The sequence below is a fragment of the Tachysurus fulvidraco genome, chromosome 1, assembly GCF_022655615.1.
Source record: "Tachysurus fulvidraco isolate hzauxx_2018 chromosome 1, HZAU_PFXX_2.0, whole genome shotgun sequence".
Lineage (NCBI taxonomy): Eukaryota > Metazoa > Chordata > Actinopteri > Siluriformes > Bagridae > Tachysurus > Tachysurus fulvidraco.
Genome location: NC_062518.1, coordinates 21,702,764 through 21,723,280, shown reverse-complemented (window position 1 = coordinate 21,723,280; position 20,517 = coordinate 21,702,764). Strand labels below are relative to the sequence as shown.

The 20,517-nt window shown below is 37.7% G+C and overlaps 1 protein-coding gene across 1 annotated transcript; it reads right to left on the bottom strand.

The window, feature by feature from the left end:
• Positions 1-4,000: 4,000 nt before the first annotated feature.
• lamc2 (laminin, gamma 2) lies at positions 4,001-20,184 on the bottom strand. The gene is made up of 22 exons (XM_027156958.2): positions 20,014-20,184; positions 16,256-16,429; positions 15,136-15,259; positions 14,963-15,054; positions 14,740-14,871; positions 14,450-14,639; positions 13,275-13,387; positions 12,127-12,342; positions 11,487-11,660; positions 11,146-11,379; positions 10,913-11,049; positions 10,007-10,157; positions 9,035-9,240; positions 8,735-8,814; positions 7,963-8,100; positions 7,728-7,872; positions 7,462-7,608; positions 7,218-7,329; positions 5,963-6,156; positions 5,519-5,677; positions 5,328-5,427; positions 4,001-4,637 (listed from the first exon to the last, which is right to left on the bottom strand). Exons 1-22 carry the CDS (start codon positions 20,078-20,080, stop codon positions 4,384-4,386), a joined length of 3,339 nt encoding a protein of 1,112 aa, XP_027012759.1. The 5' UTR covers positions 20,081-20,184; the 3' UTR covers positions 4,001-4,383.
• Between the last annotated feature and the right edge of the window lie 333 nt (positions 20,185-20,517).

Sequence of the window (20,517 nt, the reverse complement as noted above, 5' to 3'; positions counted from 1 at the left end):
TGTTATTGTTGTTGTAGCTCTCAAGTGGTTACTTATTTATTAAAGTTTTTAAGCTTACTTCAAAGTATTAAAGCTTGAATTTTTAAAATGACTTGGGACTGTTTGAGACACACACCTTATCTGATCTAATCGTATCTTATCTTAGACCCGGACCTGATTGTTCTCTGATGAAATTGTGACAAATACTGATGTTTGCTGTAAACGTTAACTCAAGCTCATGATGTATATCTATCCAATTTTATGCATTGCTCAACTGCCGCATGGTTGAATAATTGGATATATGAATGATTGTATATTTCATGTATGATTAATATAAAAGTAGTTATTAACATTACTATGAAAGAGCAGTTAGAGAATGCAGAGTTTGCATTTTTCCCCCTGGGATTGAGGGATTCCCTCTGGGAACTCTGGTTTCCTCTCCAGTCTAAAGACATGCACTGTAGGCTGATTAACGTCTCTAAATTGTCTGTCTGTGTGCGATTGTGCCATGTTTGCGCTATGTTTTGGCAGCCCATCCACGGTGTCCATTGCCTTGTACCTTGAGTCCCTGGAATGGGCTCCACGATCCCTATGAACCTGTGTAGGATAAATAGTGCAGAAATACTGAGGTAACACCCATTTAAATACTTGAGGTTTACAGGAGGAGGTGATAAAGAAAAGGAAGAATCATTTGAATCTTGAATCATTTTCAGCACTTGAATTCAAATGCCCCGTTGATTCTTCTGAGTCTTTCACACAACCATTTCTTCATTGTGCTTTAAGTTATATTATGGTAATATTATGTGTGAACAGAACTACGGTGGACAGGTGAAATTGGAACTAGTTAATTTTTAGTCATTTTGACAAATAAGTAAAGATATTTTACCTAGCGGAAAGAATGGGCTGACAGAACGAAGGTTGTATTGGGTTTTGTAGAAGCTATATTTTTTCACTGTTTTGTGATAAATTGAGCTGAAACACATGGCTATACTTTATCCGAGTGTATGAATCATACAGTAGGTTAGGTCATTGGAATTGGGTTACTTCAGCTATGTGTCATCAAATCATTGTGCATGAGGCACTAATATGGTTTATCACAGGGTTGCAGTGGATACATGATACATATATCACTTTGCATGGTGTACTCCAATTTTGATGTGTATATATATATATATATACCTCCATAATCCACTCAGCTTCCTGTAAATCATAATCCACACACAAGGCTTCCTCTCAGTTTTGTTCATTCAGCTTATTTGATTTCTGCTTTTTTTTTTTTTACATTGCTTGAGTATAAATGTATGTGTCTATTGATTTGCACATAATGGAACAGATATAAAAAACATATTGTGGTGCCAGTGTTTTATTTTATGTCAAGTCAATTCTTTTAAATTATGTAAGACGAGATTTATTTATAAGACTATACGACTTATAGTCTTATCCCTCGTTTATCGCGGTTAATGGGGACCGGAACCCCTCGTGATAGGTGAAAATCCGCGAAATAGGATTGGCCCTAAGTTTGACCTTTTCGCTGATGGTCATCATCTTCCTCTTCCTCTTGGGCTCATTAGAGGAATCTTTTGCAGGGGCTCTTAGGAGGCATCGTAAGGGCTTAACGAGAAGTTAATTTCGGAACCAATATGCGAGACACAGTTGACAGCGTGAACGAGAGTGGCGAGATACAACAAGGGAAGAAGCTGGGAGAGGATGCGATGATGCGCAGCCAATCAGCTCAGATCTCGCTCCGGGAACCAATCATGTGCCTTGTCTGAGTGCCCGTGGGTATGTACAAAGCCTCTGAGAGAGTTTCTCTCATCTGGCATCCTGGGAAACCGTTTTTATTTTTATTTTTGGATGAATATTTTTGAAAAATCGGCGATGCACTGAGGCCGCGAAACTTGAACCGCGAAGTGGCGACGGATTACTGTAATACGAAATACTTTTTTCTCACATTAGGTTTTTATTAGTAGTAGTAGTATTACTAGTAGTAGCTGACATCATCACAATTAAGCAGTATCCTCTTCAGAGATCTAAGGGAATCATGGATTGTGATTCTGGTGTGTATATTTGTGTACTGACCTCTGTCTGGCATTCTAACCATTCCTTGAATTCTGCCTTTGTATATATCTGTCTTGATTTCGGTCTGGAAATTGAGTCTAATGACTGAACTTAATAGACCTGCATTCAGTACACCTCCTGCACAGGGATCCTAACCACACCTCTAAGTCTTATCTTTTTCTGAAGGTTTTATTCTTTGTTCTACCATTGCCTCTTAAGGTCAGCTAATGGGTGGCTTATGCTCAATAGCTCTACCATATTTCTTACACTATGGAGTTGCTCATCCAGTTCTGTAGAGTGGAGTTGCTTTCAACACCTCAGCAACATCCAGATACCAGATTTAGGTAACCCATCATCCTTTGTAAAAACAAAAGTTCCCTGACACAACACAATGGCTCTCCTGGTGCAATGACTTTCTCATGAAATGCTCAATTTTCTGCACCAGCTCCCCCTCTCTTAAATCCGGAGGTTCATGTGGTGCTAGCACTTCACGCCAGAAGGGTGCTTAACAAAGCAAACACAATGTTCACAGTGTTTGTGTGCTGGATTGTAAAGGGCTCTTTAGCTACCCACTTTCCACAAAAAATCTAAAACTGGCAACATGGGTTATGCTCGAAGACTTCGTCCACTTGCAGTGTTTTGTCAGGCTTTCAAGGATCGTTCTTTCACAGTCAGTAGCTCCAACTGTCCATTCACACAGATCATTTGATTAAAACATGACAACCACATGCTTGCAACAAAAAAAAAACTAAACCTGTTTTTCCAAAATCACAATCAGAAATGGAAAACATGGAAGTTCGAAATGTCAGTCTCTTCTTTTGAGGCAAATGAGTGTTGCAGAGATTCTGCATTGGGACAATAAAGGATGTTTCTGAGTGGAGAGGACCCTGGAAAACACAACATGACCAAGTGAGCAAAGGTACTTAAAATAAAACATCCTGTTTAAACGTCTTAGTGCTAATGACTCTGGTGCAGCAGTGAACTTTGTAGATGATAAAAATGGTTCAAATGCTTGAAATTGTCACATTCCCCTGAATAGCATTTGTGTTATCTGTCATTTTGAAAGCAACGTTTGCTTATGCAAGAGATTTGCGGACGTTGGGGATTTGTGTCTGAATTTTCGAATTTGTATTTAGAGTTTTGAGAAAATAGTCATATTATGCTCTGCAGTTAACAAGAGTGACTTGTTCTTTACTTTATACATGGTCCTAAGCTTGTTTAGGTAGTTTAACCTGGTCCTTGATGGCTTTGCTGCCAATTCTGTTGGGTGAGGTGGTTTGGTCTTTGTGTTTTGGATCAATTAAGGAGTTATATTAGTTATGCTTACATTTACAGCATTTTGGCAGACACCCTTATCCATTATCTCTTTTTTTTTTTTATACAGCTGAGCAATTGAGGGTTTGCTCAGGGGCCCAACAGTGGCAACTTGATGGTGGACCTGGGATCGAACTCACAACCTTCCGATTGGTAGCCCAACACCTTAACCACTAGGCTACCACATGCCCTCACATGTTGCTTCTCTTTGTATATTTATTCTGGGTAATTCACATTTTTCGGCCTTGGCTGGGCTCATGTAAATTACTGGTTGATTTACATTTCTTACAACATATCTTCATCTCTGAGAAAACCTTAGCATCTTTTATTCATTCCTTATTAGCCCTTTACACTTCTGCTCTCCTAGATGAGGACATAACAGTCAATAAATAAACTGTCTGCCTGCTCACGATAGTAGCCTATAGCATAAGTCAAGCTAGTCATATTTGTCATTATTAATGTCCTGCCCCACCAAAATCTATGGAGCTACTGATGTTTATCAAAATATCCATGCAAAATATATCCACAAATGTGGTCAAAATTTTATAAAACAAATTTGAAGCATTGTGATTTGTTAAAGTGCTCATTTGCATACTGCAGAATTCTAACAATTCTGTGGGGGGGAAAAAAACAATAAATATCTAGCAACTATTATATTACATTTGGTTTAATTAAAGATCAGCAATGTGTTATTCAAAAGCACCATACATACAATAAATACTGATAGCCCATTTTCAGAATTACAGGACTGCTTGCAGACGTTCGCTTTAATTATTGCATTATACCAGGTCCATCTTTGGAATTTCAAAAGAATTATGATTGCATTGATATAGTTTGTGTCTTACATATCACAGTCATCTTCTTCTCCCAAAAGAAATATAAATATATTTAGTAAGAGCGACAAACAAACTTACGAACGTTCTGGTACAAAATACACACTCACAAAATAAAAAACACATTAAATATTAAATGGAGACTGATTAAAAAAAGTCTCTGATACATTTTCTGTAGTCCTTTTCTTACATTATGCCACTAAGGCCTCTCGATGGGCGGTGAGTTAAAGCAACCATCTGGAATGGTTCGCTGAATGTGCTCAAGGTTGTCAATATCAGACAGGATGGTATCGATGTCGTTGATCATGCGTGCGATGGCTGCTCTTTGCTTAGCCTCTTTGTCCTCCAGCTCTCTGAGTCTGGGCCTGAGCTCAGTCTCCACTCGTCTACGGTTTGAGGCTATAGCGTTCTCCAGATCTGTCACCTTCTTTTCATCTATAGCTGTTGGTGTACCTGTGGGACATTTGCCAGACATTAGGAAGGAACAAACTAGATCATGTATTACACAGAGCTTTGAAATGAATAAATAACTAAATATATGACATCCTGTAAATTTGTTGACAATTTCAACAAATTTACCATCAACTACGGATGTTTCATGCATTTATTCCACCGTATTTTCTTACTGACACATCCTCAACTTGGAATCTTTCGGTGTCCAAATCCCATATGATGAGAACGCTCTTTTACTTTGTACAAGACTCCAAAGGAGGACTCCAATTTAGGACCAACCGACGATCTCTGCTGCTTCCTTTCAAACTTTTTTAACTATATAATAGCTCTTTACACTAGGAATGTAACAGGTGTGTAGGAGGTGCGATATTTGATTTAATCTAGAGGTTACGGTTAAGTTTTATTTTCATTTACTTTCAATTAAGGTTCAGTTGTGAGGGTCATCGCTCATCCTTAGTAACTGCCTGGTTAGAGTCACAGTGGTTTACATACAGTAAGTCTAGTTCAAAACCATCTAAAGTGGTCAAAGGTCTGCAAGTCATATTGTAAATATGTAATGCAAGTACGTTTTATGTAATTAGATTTTTTAAAGAGTAAAATACCTTCAAAACATAACTGAAGCTGATCAAATTTTACTTAACAATTCATAAACAACAGAATAAAAACAGCATGATTTTCATCAAGACTTACCGAGCAATCCTAGAAGGTTATTAACGTTCTTCAAAGTATCTCCGACAGCATCTCTTGTGTTATTTGCATTAATATATGCTCCATTGGCCTCCAAATTAATCTGAATTTGAAAAAAAAAACAACAACATGAAACTGAGCAAACTCAGGATTTAATTTTATTTCAATTTAGAGAGAGTTTGTGTAGATGGTACCTTCTCGGCTAGCTTCCGCTCTCTCTCTGCATTCGCTTTCTCTTCGGTCAGTTTTTTCCTGGTCAAGTTGACTTGGTTATTTAGCCCTTCCAAATCTCCCTTCAGCATTGTAGCTGTTTTTAAAAGATTTGACGAGGAAGGCAGGGAACTGTATAATTTCTACAAAGACACAGAGAGCAAGCTCATGAGCAAATTCAATGCTTTTGCGTCAATGAGTCGCTTTTGAGGGTCAACTCCAGGTTTCCACTGGCGATATACAGTATATGCTACAGCAAGGCTTTTATTCAGTATTGCCACTCAAGCATGAGGACAAAACCCTTCCAGGAAATCCAGAATAAACGTGAAAATGCTGTGAATTATTAGCAGTTTGCTGATTGAATCGTTCAGCTGATTCGTTCTCAAGAATTAAATGGAAACCCAAAATTTAATGTCTATTTCTCATACCTCTAAATTGTCCAGAGAGATGTTTAGCTTGTTGAGAGTGGCTAGAGAATCACTGTAGCCTCCCATCTGGTCCAGAATATCCTGAGTCTTGTCATTGTTGGTCACGGCTTTCCCAATGATGCCGCTAATTATGGGCAGTCTACTAAGGGCTTCGTCAGCCAAAGCCTTACTACTGTCGATCTGAGCTTCGAATCCTACGCAGAATATAAAGACATTAAATTTGATATATAGAATTTCGAATACTCATATCATAAATATTAGTAATATTAATAAACCTGCAACTATTGTAATCTATTTGATCAAGTTTCCTTCAGATGATAAAAATCTTGTCAACTGTTACAAAATGTATTATAATTCTTAAATGAAACCTGCAAGTTAGCATGTGAAAATATCTTGAATATCCTTCGATTTATCGAGCATTTCCTATTATAAGACAGTTACCGAGGAGAACTTTACAGACCACATTTTACACATCTAACCCTAACCCTAAACCTAACTACACAGTCCTGTAGGCATCCAGGTGGACCACTCCAGGGAGTCCCTTCCAGCTACATAAAACCACTTCAGCACCATGACTCGTTGCCCAATCATGCCCAATCGACGCCACATCATGCCCCTCAACAGCCTACCTCCGACTTCTTGTAGCTGTCCATATCAAGCTAAAATTTTCTGGAACTTCAACCCCCTACCGCAATGTACCTCAACATTCTCATCGAGGTTTATGTTTCTTCCGACAACCTGCGATTAGTTAACAATGGACAATTGGTAATACGTATTATGAGGCATGAGGTTTCATTCCAGAACCTTTCTACAGTGTTGAAATGAACTTCCAACCTCAATCTCAATCAGCTTAACCCGTCACTATCTTTAAAACGATGGCCTAAAAATGGTCTTTTACAAAGCTACTCTGTGTGCTTTTTCCTCTTCTAGCACTCTTCTTCCTGATACATCGCTTGTATTTCCTCATATGTAAATAGCTTTGAATAAAAGTGACTGTTAAACAATCAAATGTACATGTATGATTTTGTTTGATTGGCAGATTGATTTGCTTAAAATGAGCAGAATGATCTGAAAGACTATTCAAGCTTTGAAAGAGTAGGAAAAAAAAGGTTTTATAAGGTTTTCTGGCATTTGGTTTAGTCATATCACTTGTTGAGATGGTCTTTTGTTTAAAGTGTGTATCTCATTGCCTTAGCCTAGTGAAGTCTTGCTGGTAGATAAAAGAGTGGTTATTAGACCAGAAAAGTATCCTAACCTTTGAGTTTCTCCAGAGCCTCATCCACACTGCCCAGACTGTTAAAGAGCTTCAGGGCTTTGTCTGCATCTGCTTTGGCAACATTTGCCCTTCCTAGCAGGTTATCCTGGACCTTAGAAAAATATGCACAAGGCAAAGGTAAGATTAAAGTTTAGATGAATATGTTGAATACTTTGGATGATTATTATTATTCAACAGAAATAAATATTAAATCAATTTTTGTTACATCATGTTATTTTCTTACCCGCTGAGCAGTTTTGAGCTGATCCATTAGCTCCACTGCCTCTTTCTGATCATCACCAGCCTGTTTGTGCAGCTCCAGAAACCCAGACACGTTACCCCCCAATGACTTCTTCAGACCATCCAGTGTATCAGCCAGGCTGGCGATGTCCTTATGTGGACAGACAATTGATTAAGGAGTGAAATCTATGAAGCATTACCAATAAATAGTTACAAAACATGTTGAACTGGCCATGAAAAGATAGTCCTTCCAAGCTCATTTCCCAATACCTTTGGGGCCTTTGGAAGGTTTGTCTCCAGGTCAGATATTTGTTTCAGCATATCCAATGCCAGTGTGCTTTCCGTCTCGGCTGATTTAATCAGACGATCCGCTTGCTTGTCCATGGCTTTCACCTGGGATATGTCTTTCTCGTACCTGCCACAGCGATGAAAAAAAATCAAACTGTACCTCGCTACACACCATATCCATACAGATAGCTGAAGTGAAACAAACCGATCCACTTACTGAGACCTGAGGCCGTTGAGTTGCTCTGTGACTTTGTTTTCTCCACTGATGACAGTGCGCATGAGAGCCAAAGCTTTCTCCGCCTCGAGAAGAGAGTTCTTCGCTGTTTCCTCCACTGATGCTGCCTCACCCGTGTGCCTGAAGAGAAAAAAAACACTCTAAAGTAAATAACATAGTAATAAAAAATACTAAAGGAACTGTACTGGACTGTCACTGTCACTTTAACTCTGGACTTGCACAGCACAGTGCCACTTTATACACTTTATACACTCCATACACTATTTATACACCATACTTCACCTGGACATCCTAAGGACACTTTAACTCTGGACTTGCACAGCACAGTGCCACTTTATACACTATTTACACACCATACTGCACCTGGACACTTTAAGGACAATCTTTAAAAACCATACACATTTATGTATATGTATATTTATTTATGTATATGTATATACATTATTTCTTCATATTCTCCATATATTTCATATTTTATATAGTTTTTTTATATAGTTTTTTCTTATATAGTTTATACTTTCTTATTTTATTTTTTGCTTTTTTTATACTTTTTTTTTATTTTAGTCTTATACCGGACAGTTGCATAAAGCACTTAATTGCATATCGTACCCTGTATGTATGTGACAAATAAAATTTGATTTGACATTTACAATGTCCTTTTACATTTAAAAAAAATGCTCTACAGAATTATGTAGTTTTATTTCACCTCTGATTAATAATACCTAATAAAGAATAATAAAGAAGCTGCACTCACTTCTCAGCGAGATCACTTGCTTTCTGGACCAAATCGGACACAACATTTGTACCTGGTACCGCATCACCCAGGGGGAGTTCCTAAAATAAACAAAATAATCAAGGTCTTAACACAAAACAGATCAACACAATAGGGCAACAAACCAGTAACAGAGCATTGGCAGGGACCATAGAACCAAATTACAAGCACACATAATCGTAAACAAAACCTTTTGCGTCGCCATGGGAACTGCAATGTAAAGGAGGGGAACCTGTAACAGTCATTCATCAGTCATGCTACAAAATTTTTAAAACCACTCACAATTGATTGGATGTCCCGCTTGGCCTTTTCCAGATGTTGCCTAATAACGGCAAGGAGTTTCTGGATGTCAGCCACTTCTCTCTGATAATGCTGCTCCTGTCGGACAACGCTCTTCACGATCTTTGAGATGTCCTGAATTTTTCCCTCACTCTTCAACTGATTGCTGCTAATGGATAACAGCTGGTCATGAAGACCCTTCTCTGCCTCTATAAGATGAATGATGAAAATGTATAAATCAGTCAGCAGAGGTAGAAAAGTGCTGCAGTACTGGTACATTGTTACTACGCTTAAGTAACTTGTGGTGTTTCATTATTTCAATTATCAAGTATTTCAGTTTTCCCTAGCATTTTAGAGGCAATATATTCATAGAAATGTTATTTTTTCACACTAATGTTTCTGTCATCAAAGTAAATGGTGACCAAACCCATTTCTGCACTCGGGGAAGCTCCAAGCCTTTGTTCATAAATTCTTTACAATCTGAAGCTATTATCTTCAGCTAATAAGTTTGTGTAGAAGGTTTTTTCAACAAAGGGAAAACAAACATCTTACAATAGTTAAAATGAGTCCTGAATCATTTTCTATCAGACTCACGACCCGAAAATCATTCATTTGTTTATGCTGGATGAAAATGTCTTCTAAGTCATTTTTTTATGAATGGAGCGGCAGTGTTCTGGTAAAAGGTAAAAAATGAAGTGATCTTATTAACAGTATCTATGAATTTTAATAGTATCTCTGGAGGAAGTTTTGTGAATCATGATGCTATGATCATGTTTGGAAAATATTCAGTAAAGTAAATTTATATTTAACAGCATGTTGCACATTGTTGCATTCTTTACATTCTTTACAATTTCATATTATTCTAATTCTTATTAACTTGAATGTGACTGAATAAACTGTTAAACATCAGTAAAAAAAAAAGTTTTTGGTTTGTTTGTTTGTGTTCATGGACAAAAAGGAAATGGGGTATTTTACCGATCAGTAAGTCTGCTTCACTTTCCACCATCTTGACCATTTCCTCAGCATCTCTGATAGCTTTCTCCATCGCGCTGATGTCTGCACCATCAGTCCCCACATTGTTAAAAAGATATTCCACCTGCTGCAGCTTCTTCACAAACTTCCCAATCTGTTTATCATGACATCACAAACATATCCGTTTTCTGTCATTCATTCATTAACAGAACAAATATTAAATATGTTACATTTTACCCTAAATACCTATAATTCCAGAAAAGAAATTGTCATGATCTCTGTCATATTTCTATTTCTATGCTATTCGAATTGTTGGACAAGACAGAAATATAATGTAGGTACAATTCTATCGGAATTCTTTTTACATAGGATCAACTTTGGGTTCCTATTTTAGTTGATTGGAACTGTGTATGTTAAAATGTTAACTAATGACCAATACCGATTCAAAGATTTACAGGATGTTTCTTACGATTTCTATTATAAAGTGTAATCCTAAGATAAAACACTTTAACTACGAAACCATTGGAACATTCTTTCAAGCAAACATTTTAAGATTTTAAAACTTAAAAATTCTGTCATTTCCAATGACTTTCCAATAAAAATACATTTTTATTGCACAATAATATTTTAATCAAATAAGATCCTAATTACAATTCTGTTAACAAAAAATTAAATAAACTATTAAATCAAATTAAAGCCTACCAGACAAACAGAAATTCTGTTTTTAAAAAAAATCACAAACTCCAATAAGATTTTAAAAATCTTAAAAATATCCTAAAGGACAAACTGAAGTTAAATATCACAACTGGCCAATCAGTTTGCGTGCTTTAATTTTGGACAGCAATGGAGAAATTATTCACACATGAACTGACTAGTTAGATTTGAAATGCAGAACACTCCCCACCCCACCTTGCTCTTAACAGGGTCGAAGCATGATGGACACATGGATTTGATGCACTTTTGCCCCTCGAAACCCTCTTTACACTTGCACTGGCCTTGCTCGTTGCAGGAGCTGGCGATCGATCCCTTTGGGTTGCAGTTACAAGCTACAAGGCAGAGAAAAGTACACAATGAATTGAGACAGTCTAGACCGCAGTGGGTCATTAGACTCCTTTTCATGTGTCAGTATTTGTCTACGCTACCTTGGCATGCATCACCGGCTTTGCTGTGGAAGAATCCTTCCAGACACTTCTCGCACTGAAAGCCTGTGGTGTGGTTTGTGCATTTGAAACACTCCCCTGTCAAGCCGTCACAGTTGCCAGGGACATTTAAGTCCAAATGTCCGTTACAGTGGCAGCGCTGGCAGGGTCGCTGAACGCCACTCTCTCCCAGAGGATCGCCATAGAAACTGTCGGAGCATTTTTGGCACCGAGAGCCTATCATTCAACACAGACACAGAGTTTATCTTTTATTATCTTCATCATACATACACAAACAGGGAAACAGTGTAAATGGCTCTCTAGGGATGCTTCTTTCTACTCACCTGTGGTCCCAGGTGGGCATTTACACTTTACATTCAGGGTCCCTGCTGTGAGCGAGCAGATGAAGCCAGTGGGGCATGTGCACTTCTTGCAGGCCCCAGGAACCTCAGGGTCACTGTAGTACCCAGTATCACAGGCTTGTCCATTAGGAGTCTCGTCAGCCGAGTAGCAGTCACCTGGAAAGAATGCACCAATCATTATATCCTGATGATAGTGGCTGAGTTGTTGGACTATTGATAAGACAGCTGTGAGTTCAAAACCCAGCACTGCCATTCTGTCACTGCTGGGACCTTGAGCAAGGCCCTTAACCCTCGAAAGTTTAATTGAGTTGTATACTGTAAATAAATGTAAATGAGAAGTCTGCTACTTTTTTGTAAATTACTGGTCAACTAGTTACAACAAATAGTCCTTCTATTATACATTTATGGCATTTGGCAGACACACATGTCCAGAGCAACTTACATTTGTTTCGATTATAGAGCTGAGCAATTGAGGGTTAAGGGCCTTGCTCGAGGGCAGTAGCAGCTTGTTGGCCCTTGGGATTCGAACTCATGATCTGCAGTCCAACACATTAACCACTGTGCTACCACTTCCCCATTGCAGTTTAAACAATTCATCCATTCATCCATTGTAGTAGCAAACCTGTTTCAGGATCGCAGCTTCCTCCCCGACAATGGCATGGCTCGCACTGGCTACGAACACCCTGTCCAGGGAAACGTCTTTTATAGCCAGCAGCACAGCACTCACAGAACTGTCCTTCGTAACCTGCAGGACAACGGCACTCCTCCACCCAGGACGCAGGAAAGCCAGGACCCAACCGAGCAGAGACCAAGGTGACGTCATCTAGACGACCACGTCCTGGTGTAGGGATTTAATTTAGATAGTAACAAAAAATGATGTTAATGGATAATAATAATAATAATAATAATAATAATAATAATAATAATAATAATAATAATAATAATAATAATAATAATAATAATCAGTATACACTCACCATCTACCATTAGGAAGACTAGAACCCCATCACATTGATGCAGTAATATAAAAAGCCAATCATGTGACATGTGAGATAAGAAGAGAATTAAAGGACTGGTCTAAGCTGACAGAAAGTCTATAGTAACTCAAATAAGCACTCTTTAAAACCATGGTGAGCAGAAAAGCATCTCAGGATTTATCACACCTCAAGCACAACAAACCTTGACTACTTTATTCCTGTCAATTAAGAACAAGAATCTGAGGTTATTCTGGGCACAAACTCACCAAAACTGGATAGTTAAAGACCAGATAAGACCTGGATTAAGAGCAGATATTTTATATATATATATATATATATATATATATATATATATATATATATATATATATATTTAGATATATATAGTCTTCAGCTGTCCAGTGTGTGTGATTCTGTGCCCATGATCGCATCAGATTCTTGTTCTTGGTTGACAGGCGTGGTGGAACCGAATGTGGTCCTCCATCAAGGATCAATGTGTTGTGCTTGCTGAGATGCTTTTCTCCTTACCACGTTTGGAAAGAGTGATGATACGAGTTACTATAAACCTCCTGGTAGATCAAATCATGTTCGCTGGGCTCTCTTAGTGTTCTTTTGGTTTTCTCTGTAAACTCTAAAGATGCCCAATGACGCCTGAAATAGGCACAGGCTTGCAAATGTATTGCATTGCTGCCACCTGACCGGCTGATGATTGGCTCATTAGATAACTGCATGAATGTGAATATGTACGGAATTAAACTAGGCTGTAAGTACATTTTCATACACACATACACACCCTCTTCCCCAAATGTGACTCGGATCTTGACGGCTGTAAGGTTGCTCAGTAGGGTCTGAAAATCTGGTGCTGAGAGCTGGGGATTCCATCTGCTGCTGGGTTGTTCATCCAGCCTACAAGATAAAAGAATATTTTATACACTTTCTTACAGTTTTATTTAACTATGGATCCTTTTGTGTGTTTACTGTCTTGGTCAAAATAGTAAAAAAACGAAATTTGATCACAAAAAAAAACTCTTTCGTTTATAGCATACTATCTTCAATCTCATACTGTAAAAATAACTATACAATAATGTGTCATTTTCCTCACATTGTTGGTATTTGTTTCTTCTCTAGAATTCTGAATAGAAGTTCTGAATTCTTTAAAAGCAATACTGTAGATGGAAGGCTATTTAAAACTATACTTCTATGCCAAGGTTGCAGTTGCACCCGTTAAATTGTAAACTATTGCTCTAGGACATTCTCTGTTAGGAAAACTCATGTCTAATTTTAATATTTGCTGTAGTTTTGTTTTGTTTTTTAAGAAAACTACACAAATCAAATAACTGAAAGTACAGAATTCTTCTTTGAAACTTCAACCACTGACCAATAACCTTAAAGAATAAATAAGATTTTTTTTTAATTAGTGTAAATGTAGAAAAAATAGTAGAGTATAGAATATAAATATATAATATTTTTACCTAATATTATATATTTATATAATATTTTTACCTAATATTTGTATTATATTAAGCCAATTTGTATTTTCATATTTTATTATTCATATTTTATGTAACTCTTTTTTTTTTTTTTTTTTTAATTTACAGTGCAACTTACAGACTTTTTGTGTTTTTTTTTGTTTGTTTTTTTTACAGATAACTATTTGAATGGGCAAAATGGCAAGCAAATGATTCTTCTTTTAAACTTTTACCAGTGAAGACACAAATATGTAATTACATCATGACATCAAACAGCATGTCTTGGCCCAAATCTATAGAATATCTGTTGATCTTTCTTCATTTTGCATTCATTTCTGCGATTGCAAAAAAAACTTGAAGGGACTGTTTATCATGTAATTGGCAATATGTGCAATGAATTTGCTAAGATATTTTCAGTCCTTAATTTGCTTTAATTGTTGTCGTCTATGCATGTAGTCTGGTCTGCATTGGCTATAACGAGCTACCTATGAGCACTTACCTGAAAGTGTAGGTGATTTTCTTTCCACATGGGATGACAGTCCTCATGTTTCCCAGCGGAGCAGCAACCTTCAGTCCAGCTCCTTCTAACACAACGTCTGAGGCAGAGGGATAGCGGACTCCTCGGCTGAGATAGAGGACGAAGGACAGTGTCTGACCATAGCTCAAAGCCTGGTTCCCTAGATACCGAGCTGAGCGTGATAAAGAAAGGGAAGAAATGAAAGCGTTTCATCATTTCAGTCATCATTTCTGACTAACGTCAAATTTGTTTCACTGAGAAAAACCTGTTACCTGGAGCAGACAGGTAAACAGGCAGCACGTCTGTAGAGACGACCTCGACGCTGTGGTGCGCCGGAGACCAGCGGTATTGCACCTGGGAAGGACTCACGCTCGGAGCAGTGACAACTCTCCAGCCCTCCATCCCTGTATTTAGACCACATAGCATTTTTGTTAAAGAAAATATATATAAATTCCAGAGGCTTAGTGGAATTAGTTGACATACACTTTAACTCACCTTGGTCAAATGTTGAGACGATGTTGAACACTGAGTAACCTTGTGCTGTGGAACACTCATTCGAATGACCGTTACAGAAACAGGTTTTCTGCCTACACACAATATGTAGAGATTAGTGACATTAGAGATATAGAAAATGGCAGGAATAATTGTATGTATCATCTATTACTCACTGCAGCTGCTCACAACCGCTGGCCTTGATTGAAGATCCGTCAGCGCAACGGTCACACTGAGTCCCCTGCACACCTCGCTTACACACACACTGCCGCTGATTGTCACATCCTGTGCCCTCAGAGCCTTAAATCATATAAAACCATTTTCTTTAAAACACCCTAGTAACTTCCACACATACATATGCTCTACAGCTTCACCCGTAAGCTCTACACCAGAGTTTCACAAGATGCCGACAGCGTTCACTACAGCTAAGTTGAGAAAGTTAAAATAAATTAAAATGCAAAATCAAATTTGATTTGATTTGTTTAGAAGATTATGCTAACATTCAGACCAAATAAGGCAGAAGATGTCAATGCAGTTTGGAATAAATCAGTAAACAGAAGTCTAACTTGTACTTATCAACTATAATTTAGTTTACAAAATGTCTACAAAAAGAAATGAAGTAACAAAACAAGTCCTCAGAGACATTACTGCTAAAAGCTGGACAAATCATTTTCTTTAATAAAAAATGTAGGCATTTCTGAAAAAATAGCCTAATTCATTTCTGACTTTAATATGCTGGTGAAGATTAGCTGAGAAAACAATAAAATAGGAAATTTTTTGGATTCTTTATTTTTGTTTTTGTTTTTAACAATTTTTACATTTTCCTAATTTTATTTATTTGTTTGTTTGTTTGTTTTTTGTGCCGCTGTCACCTTGGTCCAGCCAATTAGGGATACATTCTGAATTGTTTAAAACGATTCATTTGAAATGAATCGACAATTTTAAAATCTAAATTAGTATTTATAATTTTAAAAAATTACATTTTTTTTTATATATTTCTGTGGAGCTGCTTTCTCTGTAGAAACTAATATAGAAATAAATTGAAGGAAATAAATAGAAATTAATTTGAACATAGTATTTTGTTTAATCGTGAGCCTGTACAAAATTAAGATATGAGTCAATGGTAAATAATAATAAGGTACTGTATTTTCCCCAAGGATATAAATAGTTTCTTTAATGAAACTAAATGTATTTATTTATGCAGATATGCAGATTTAAGCATTTTCTAGATCATTATTTAAAAAAAAAAAAAGGCAGATGATTAAAGGAATAAGCTCCATCCAGATGTTGACCTACCTAAAGGATTGCAGTCGCAGGGCAGGCAGCGCTCTCCTGCCTTCTGGTGGTAGAATCCTTCTTTACAGCTCTCACAGTGCCGGCCTTCAGTGTTGTCTTGGCAGTTTGCACAACGCAGGCCCAAGTAGTCTCTCACGCAATACAGAGCCTTTCCATTACATGTGCAGCTCGATGCTATAATCAAACAACAAACAGGCAAAAAAAATGTGAAGACAGTTGTGTAGCTACAGTGTCATGGATAACTATTCCACCCTAATATTTTTTTCAGAAGTCATACAATCATTTGAATGTGTAAACAAAGTCATATCAAGTGATCTCAATATAAATATACCTGTTCCTAGAAGGCCCTAGTACTCATTAGAGAAGATTTTATTAGTCACTTAGACAGTTATATACAGTATATATGGTGGTATATGTGGGGATGTGGTAGCTCAGTGGTTAAGGTGTTGGGCTACTGATCGGAAGGTCATGGCTGCCAATGCTGCCAAGCGGCCCTTAACCTTCGGTTGCTCAGTTGTAAGTCACTCTGGATAAGGGTGTCTGCTAAATGCCGTAAATGTAAATGCAAATATATAAGTTGCAGTGAAATGGAAACATGGTCTGCTCTATAAAATAAAAAAAAATGAGAAAGAAAAATATGAAAAAACAAAAGAATATTGATGTGTAGTAACAGCCATAACTGGGAAAAAAGTGATGTACCAAAGTTAGTAACAGTAAAAGAAAATGCAGTGTGCAGAGTGTCAGTGGAGACTTTATGGACTCCGAAGGGATAAGTTTGATGGACAGGTACAAGCAGAAGAGCGGGTGACCTTGGGGAAGAGTGCGTGCCTTATTGCAGTTACCAGGGTGAATGGAGTCCTTAATGGTTTCAGCAGCTGTGGTACTGCATCACCTTTTGTTGATGTTGTGTAGACTCATTTAAGCACATCACTCTCTCCAGGGTTTTGGGTTGTGCACACTGAGATGCAGGATCACTTGGATCACAAAAATGTGTTTGGCAAAAGATTGTGTGTTTGGCAACTCACCAAACAAGAGGAATATGGTTCCCTGGTCTGATGAGAGCAAAGAAGCATGGTGATGGTTGCATAATGTTGATGGACTCCTCTGAGCTGAGGAGCGTGCCATGTTCTTACCATTTCTTGATCATTTATTTAACATTGTTCAGATGGATCCTTATAGTTTGGTATCATTTGTTATTGAAATCAGGTGACACTTCAATGCCAGGTCGTAACAGGGCACTGTAAACCACCAAGAAAATGGCTTGCTTGAAAAAAATGTCAATGAAAAAGTTATGCGAGTTGAAATGACATCATGATCAAAGCTTTTCAAACAAGCTGGTATGTGTAACCTGTAAATAATACCTAAGCCACACCCTGAGATAGACACCAGCATTCTTTAAGTAGCAGCCAATGCAAGGCAGTACAAACACAAAGAATGTAAGAAAGTTATGGCAGAAGGGGCAACAAGAAAAGATCCAGGACCGGTGAGTATCACAAAAGAGAGTCAATCAAAGGTATGTCCACATAGGAACATGAAGTGAACTTGCCTTTGTTGGCTGAACAATAAACAGGCAAGTTTTTTCTTGTGCTCCAGGCTGAACCAATCCATCCATCTGTCCAATTTCTGTACTACTTATTTCCATTCAACTTATTAATTACGGGTTAAAGGCTTTGCTCAAAGGCCCAGCAGTGGTAGTTTGTTGTCCATTGAATTTGAACTCACAACCTTCTGATCAGTAGTCCAACATCTTGACCTCCTCCACAAAGTAAGAGCTGGTCCACCAAAAGCAAGAATCATACCACTAGACCAACGAGCCAAAGAGCTTATCCTACAAATTGTTGCTGGGTTCCTGGAGCCTATCCCATGGGACACAAGGTGGGGGACACCTTGGACAGGGTGCCAACCCATCACACACATACTCACAAACCCATTCACACACTACTGACAATTTTGAGATGTCAATCAGCCTACAGGGCATGTCTTTGGACTGGGGGAGGAAAATGAGGTACCTGGAGGAAACCCCTAAAGCATTGGGAGATTAGTAATCAGTATCCTGTATCTGTTTATTGCTCCAAATATCTGTATCTGAAATGAGTGGTTTATATTAAATATGGACCTCTAAGTGATCTGACACTTCCTTAACCTCAGCTCGCTCCAATTCACGCCAGTTTATCCATTCATTTATCCATCCATCTTTTCTCTACACCACTTATCCTACTTGGTCACAGCCTATACCAGGAGACTCTGGGCAAAAGACAGGGTACACCCTGGACAGGATGCCAGTCTACAACAGGGTACACTATAGTTCATAATTGACCTCAAATACGTGTGCAAATCTGTTCTTTAATTATTTTTGCTTGTACCTGCCTAAGATATTAAGAGGGCCATGTACCAAATGTGTGTAAATACCCTATTTTAATTGCATGTTGTTGTTGTTGTTGTTGTTGTTGTTGTTGTTGTTGTTGTTGTTGTTGTTGTTAAACAGATCCTAAGGAATTTTGTCAGTTCCAAAAGTAGAATTTTCCAAAAAAAAATCATTTGTTTCTTTAATCAACCCAGTAAAGCAAGCAGCTCCTAATGTTGAATGAAATACTAATAATATCCTACAAATTTCTGACCAAGAACTTAAATGTATAGTAGGATACAAATGGGTTTATAAATGATTCCTAATCTTGCATTGTTGTTTTTTGTTTTGTTTTGTTTTCCAAGGTGCACCATTTTAAGTCAACGATAACGAAGATATATCCTATAATCCTTTTGATTTTTTTGTAACATTAGCTAACTGGATCATTTGGATCCAAACAAACTTTGGTGAACCCGCCTTTTTTTAAGAGTGCACATTATCCTGATCTACATTACTAAATATCCCGACTAAAGTGCTATAGCCATGGTGCTAAGTTATTACGTTATGACAGAATTATGATATTATGACAATATATTTTTAAAAACTTTTAAGCCAATCTGGTGTATTTGTTAGAGGTCTTCAATCGTATTACAATCGTGGCCCTTCATGTAATATTACATTATTGTTCTTTCAGCTGCTCCATATTTGGGATTGCCACAGCAGATAATCTAATCCATGTATTTGATTTGGCACAGTTTTTTTTTTACACCGGATGCCCTTCCTGACGCAACCATCTAATTTTATTGAAAGTTGGCCCCTGAGGCATATTATGTTCCTTTTAACATACAAAAGATGTCCCTTATGTTACATTTCCACAAGAAAAAGTGTACAACAGTGCTGTTGAATTCTTGGTTCTGATTGTGAACATATGCCTAATAAAAAGGGATTAATGAAATTGTTTATAATCATTGATCACAAATGTTCTGTATGGAATCGTTTTGCTTGTTTGTTTGTTTGTTTGTTTGTTTGTTTGTTTGTTTGTTTGTTTTAATGTATATGGAAGAAGTCTCCAGTGTCAGTGCTATGCTTTGTTCTGATCAGTAAACACATAGTAAAGTGTTCAGGACTTAAAAGAATGTCGTTTTCAGTACTAAAATAAATACTGTATAGTATAAGAAGGGCAATACACCCGGTGTGCGCTGTTAAAGGAAAACAATCAACTGTAGTGTGATGACAGTCCAATTCACCAAATGCGTCATGCATTATTTCCTATTACAAAAAATAACTAAGTTAATAACATTATTTATCTAATATGTTCTGAGTGCACGTGTTGTTTAGGAGCTCTGGCACGTGATTCTATTTAGTTGCAATTAAAAAAATAATAATAATAAATAAATAAATAAACTGCACTTACGTCGATATGTTCCGTGAACTGGATACCAGGCGCAGACCGCGCATAGAAAGATCCAAGTGCTCTTCATAGTCCAGACACTAAGAGTAAGTCTCAGTGTTGTGCGCGTTATAGGGGAATGAAAACCGCTGTGCGTTTCTGCGCGCGCGACTTGTTCTGCTGCGTCTTCACTCAGTGCGCGAGCTTTAAAGCTGTCTGGGGGAAGACTCGTGCATGCGCCGACACGTCGCGCGCACATCACTGGCACTGAGTCAGGGCTGAATCAAAAGCGCTCGAGCCGATGACTGTTAGCTGTTAGCACACCCAAACTCAGAGTTTTCAGGAGTTTTTCAGAGTCTATAACACTTTAAAGGCCACATCTTTGGTAACTTTAGGATGTACAAACGTGGACAAAACTGTTGGTACCTTTCTATTAATGAAAGAAAAGCCATACAGCTGGAGCAGTTTGCTCATAAGTAGTAGGTCTAAAATACCTCAGAACAGGTGCAGAAGTCTCATAGAAAGTTC

What these genes read in the sequence shown, in the direction of transcription:
- lamc2 (XM_027156958.2), bottom strand. Translation starts at nt 20,080, where the DNA reads ATGAAGAGCACTTGGATCTTTCTATGCGCGGTCTGCGCCTGGTATCCA. An exon ending in CTGCGACTGCAATCCTTTAG is followed by an intron (nt 15,260 to 16,255) that starts GTAGGTCAACAT and finishes ATATGATTTAAG; the next exon opens with GCTCTGAGGGCACAGGATGT. An exon ending in ACCTTCCAAAGGCCCCAAAG is followed by an intron (nt 7,609 to 7,727) that starts GTATTGGGAAAT and finishes TGTCCACATAAG; the next exon opens with GACATCGCCAGCCTGGCTGA.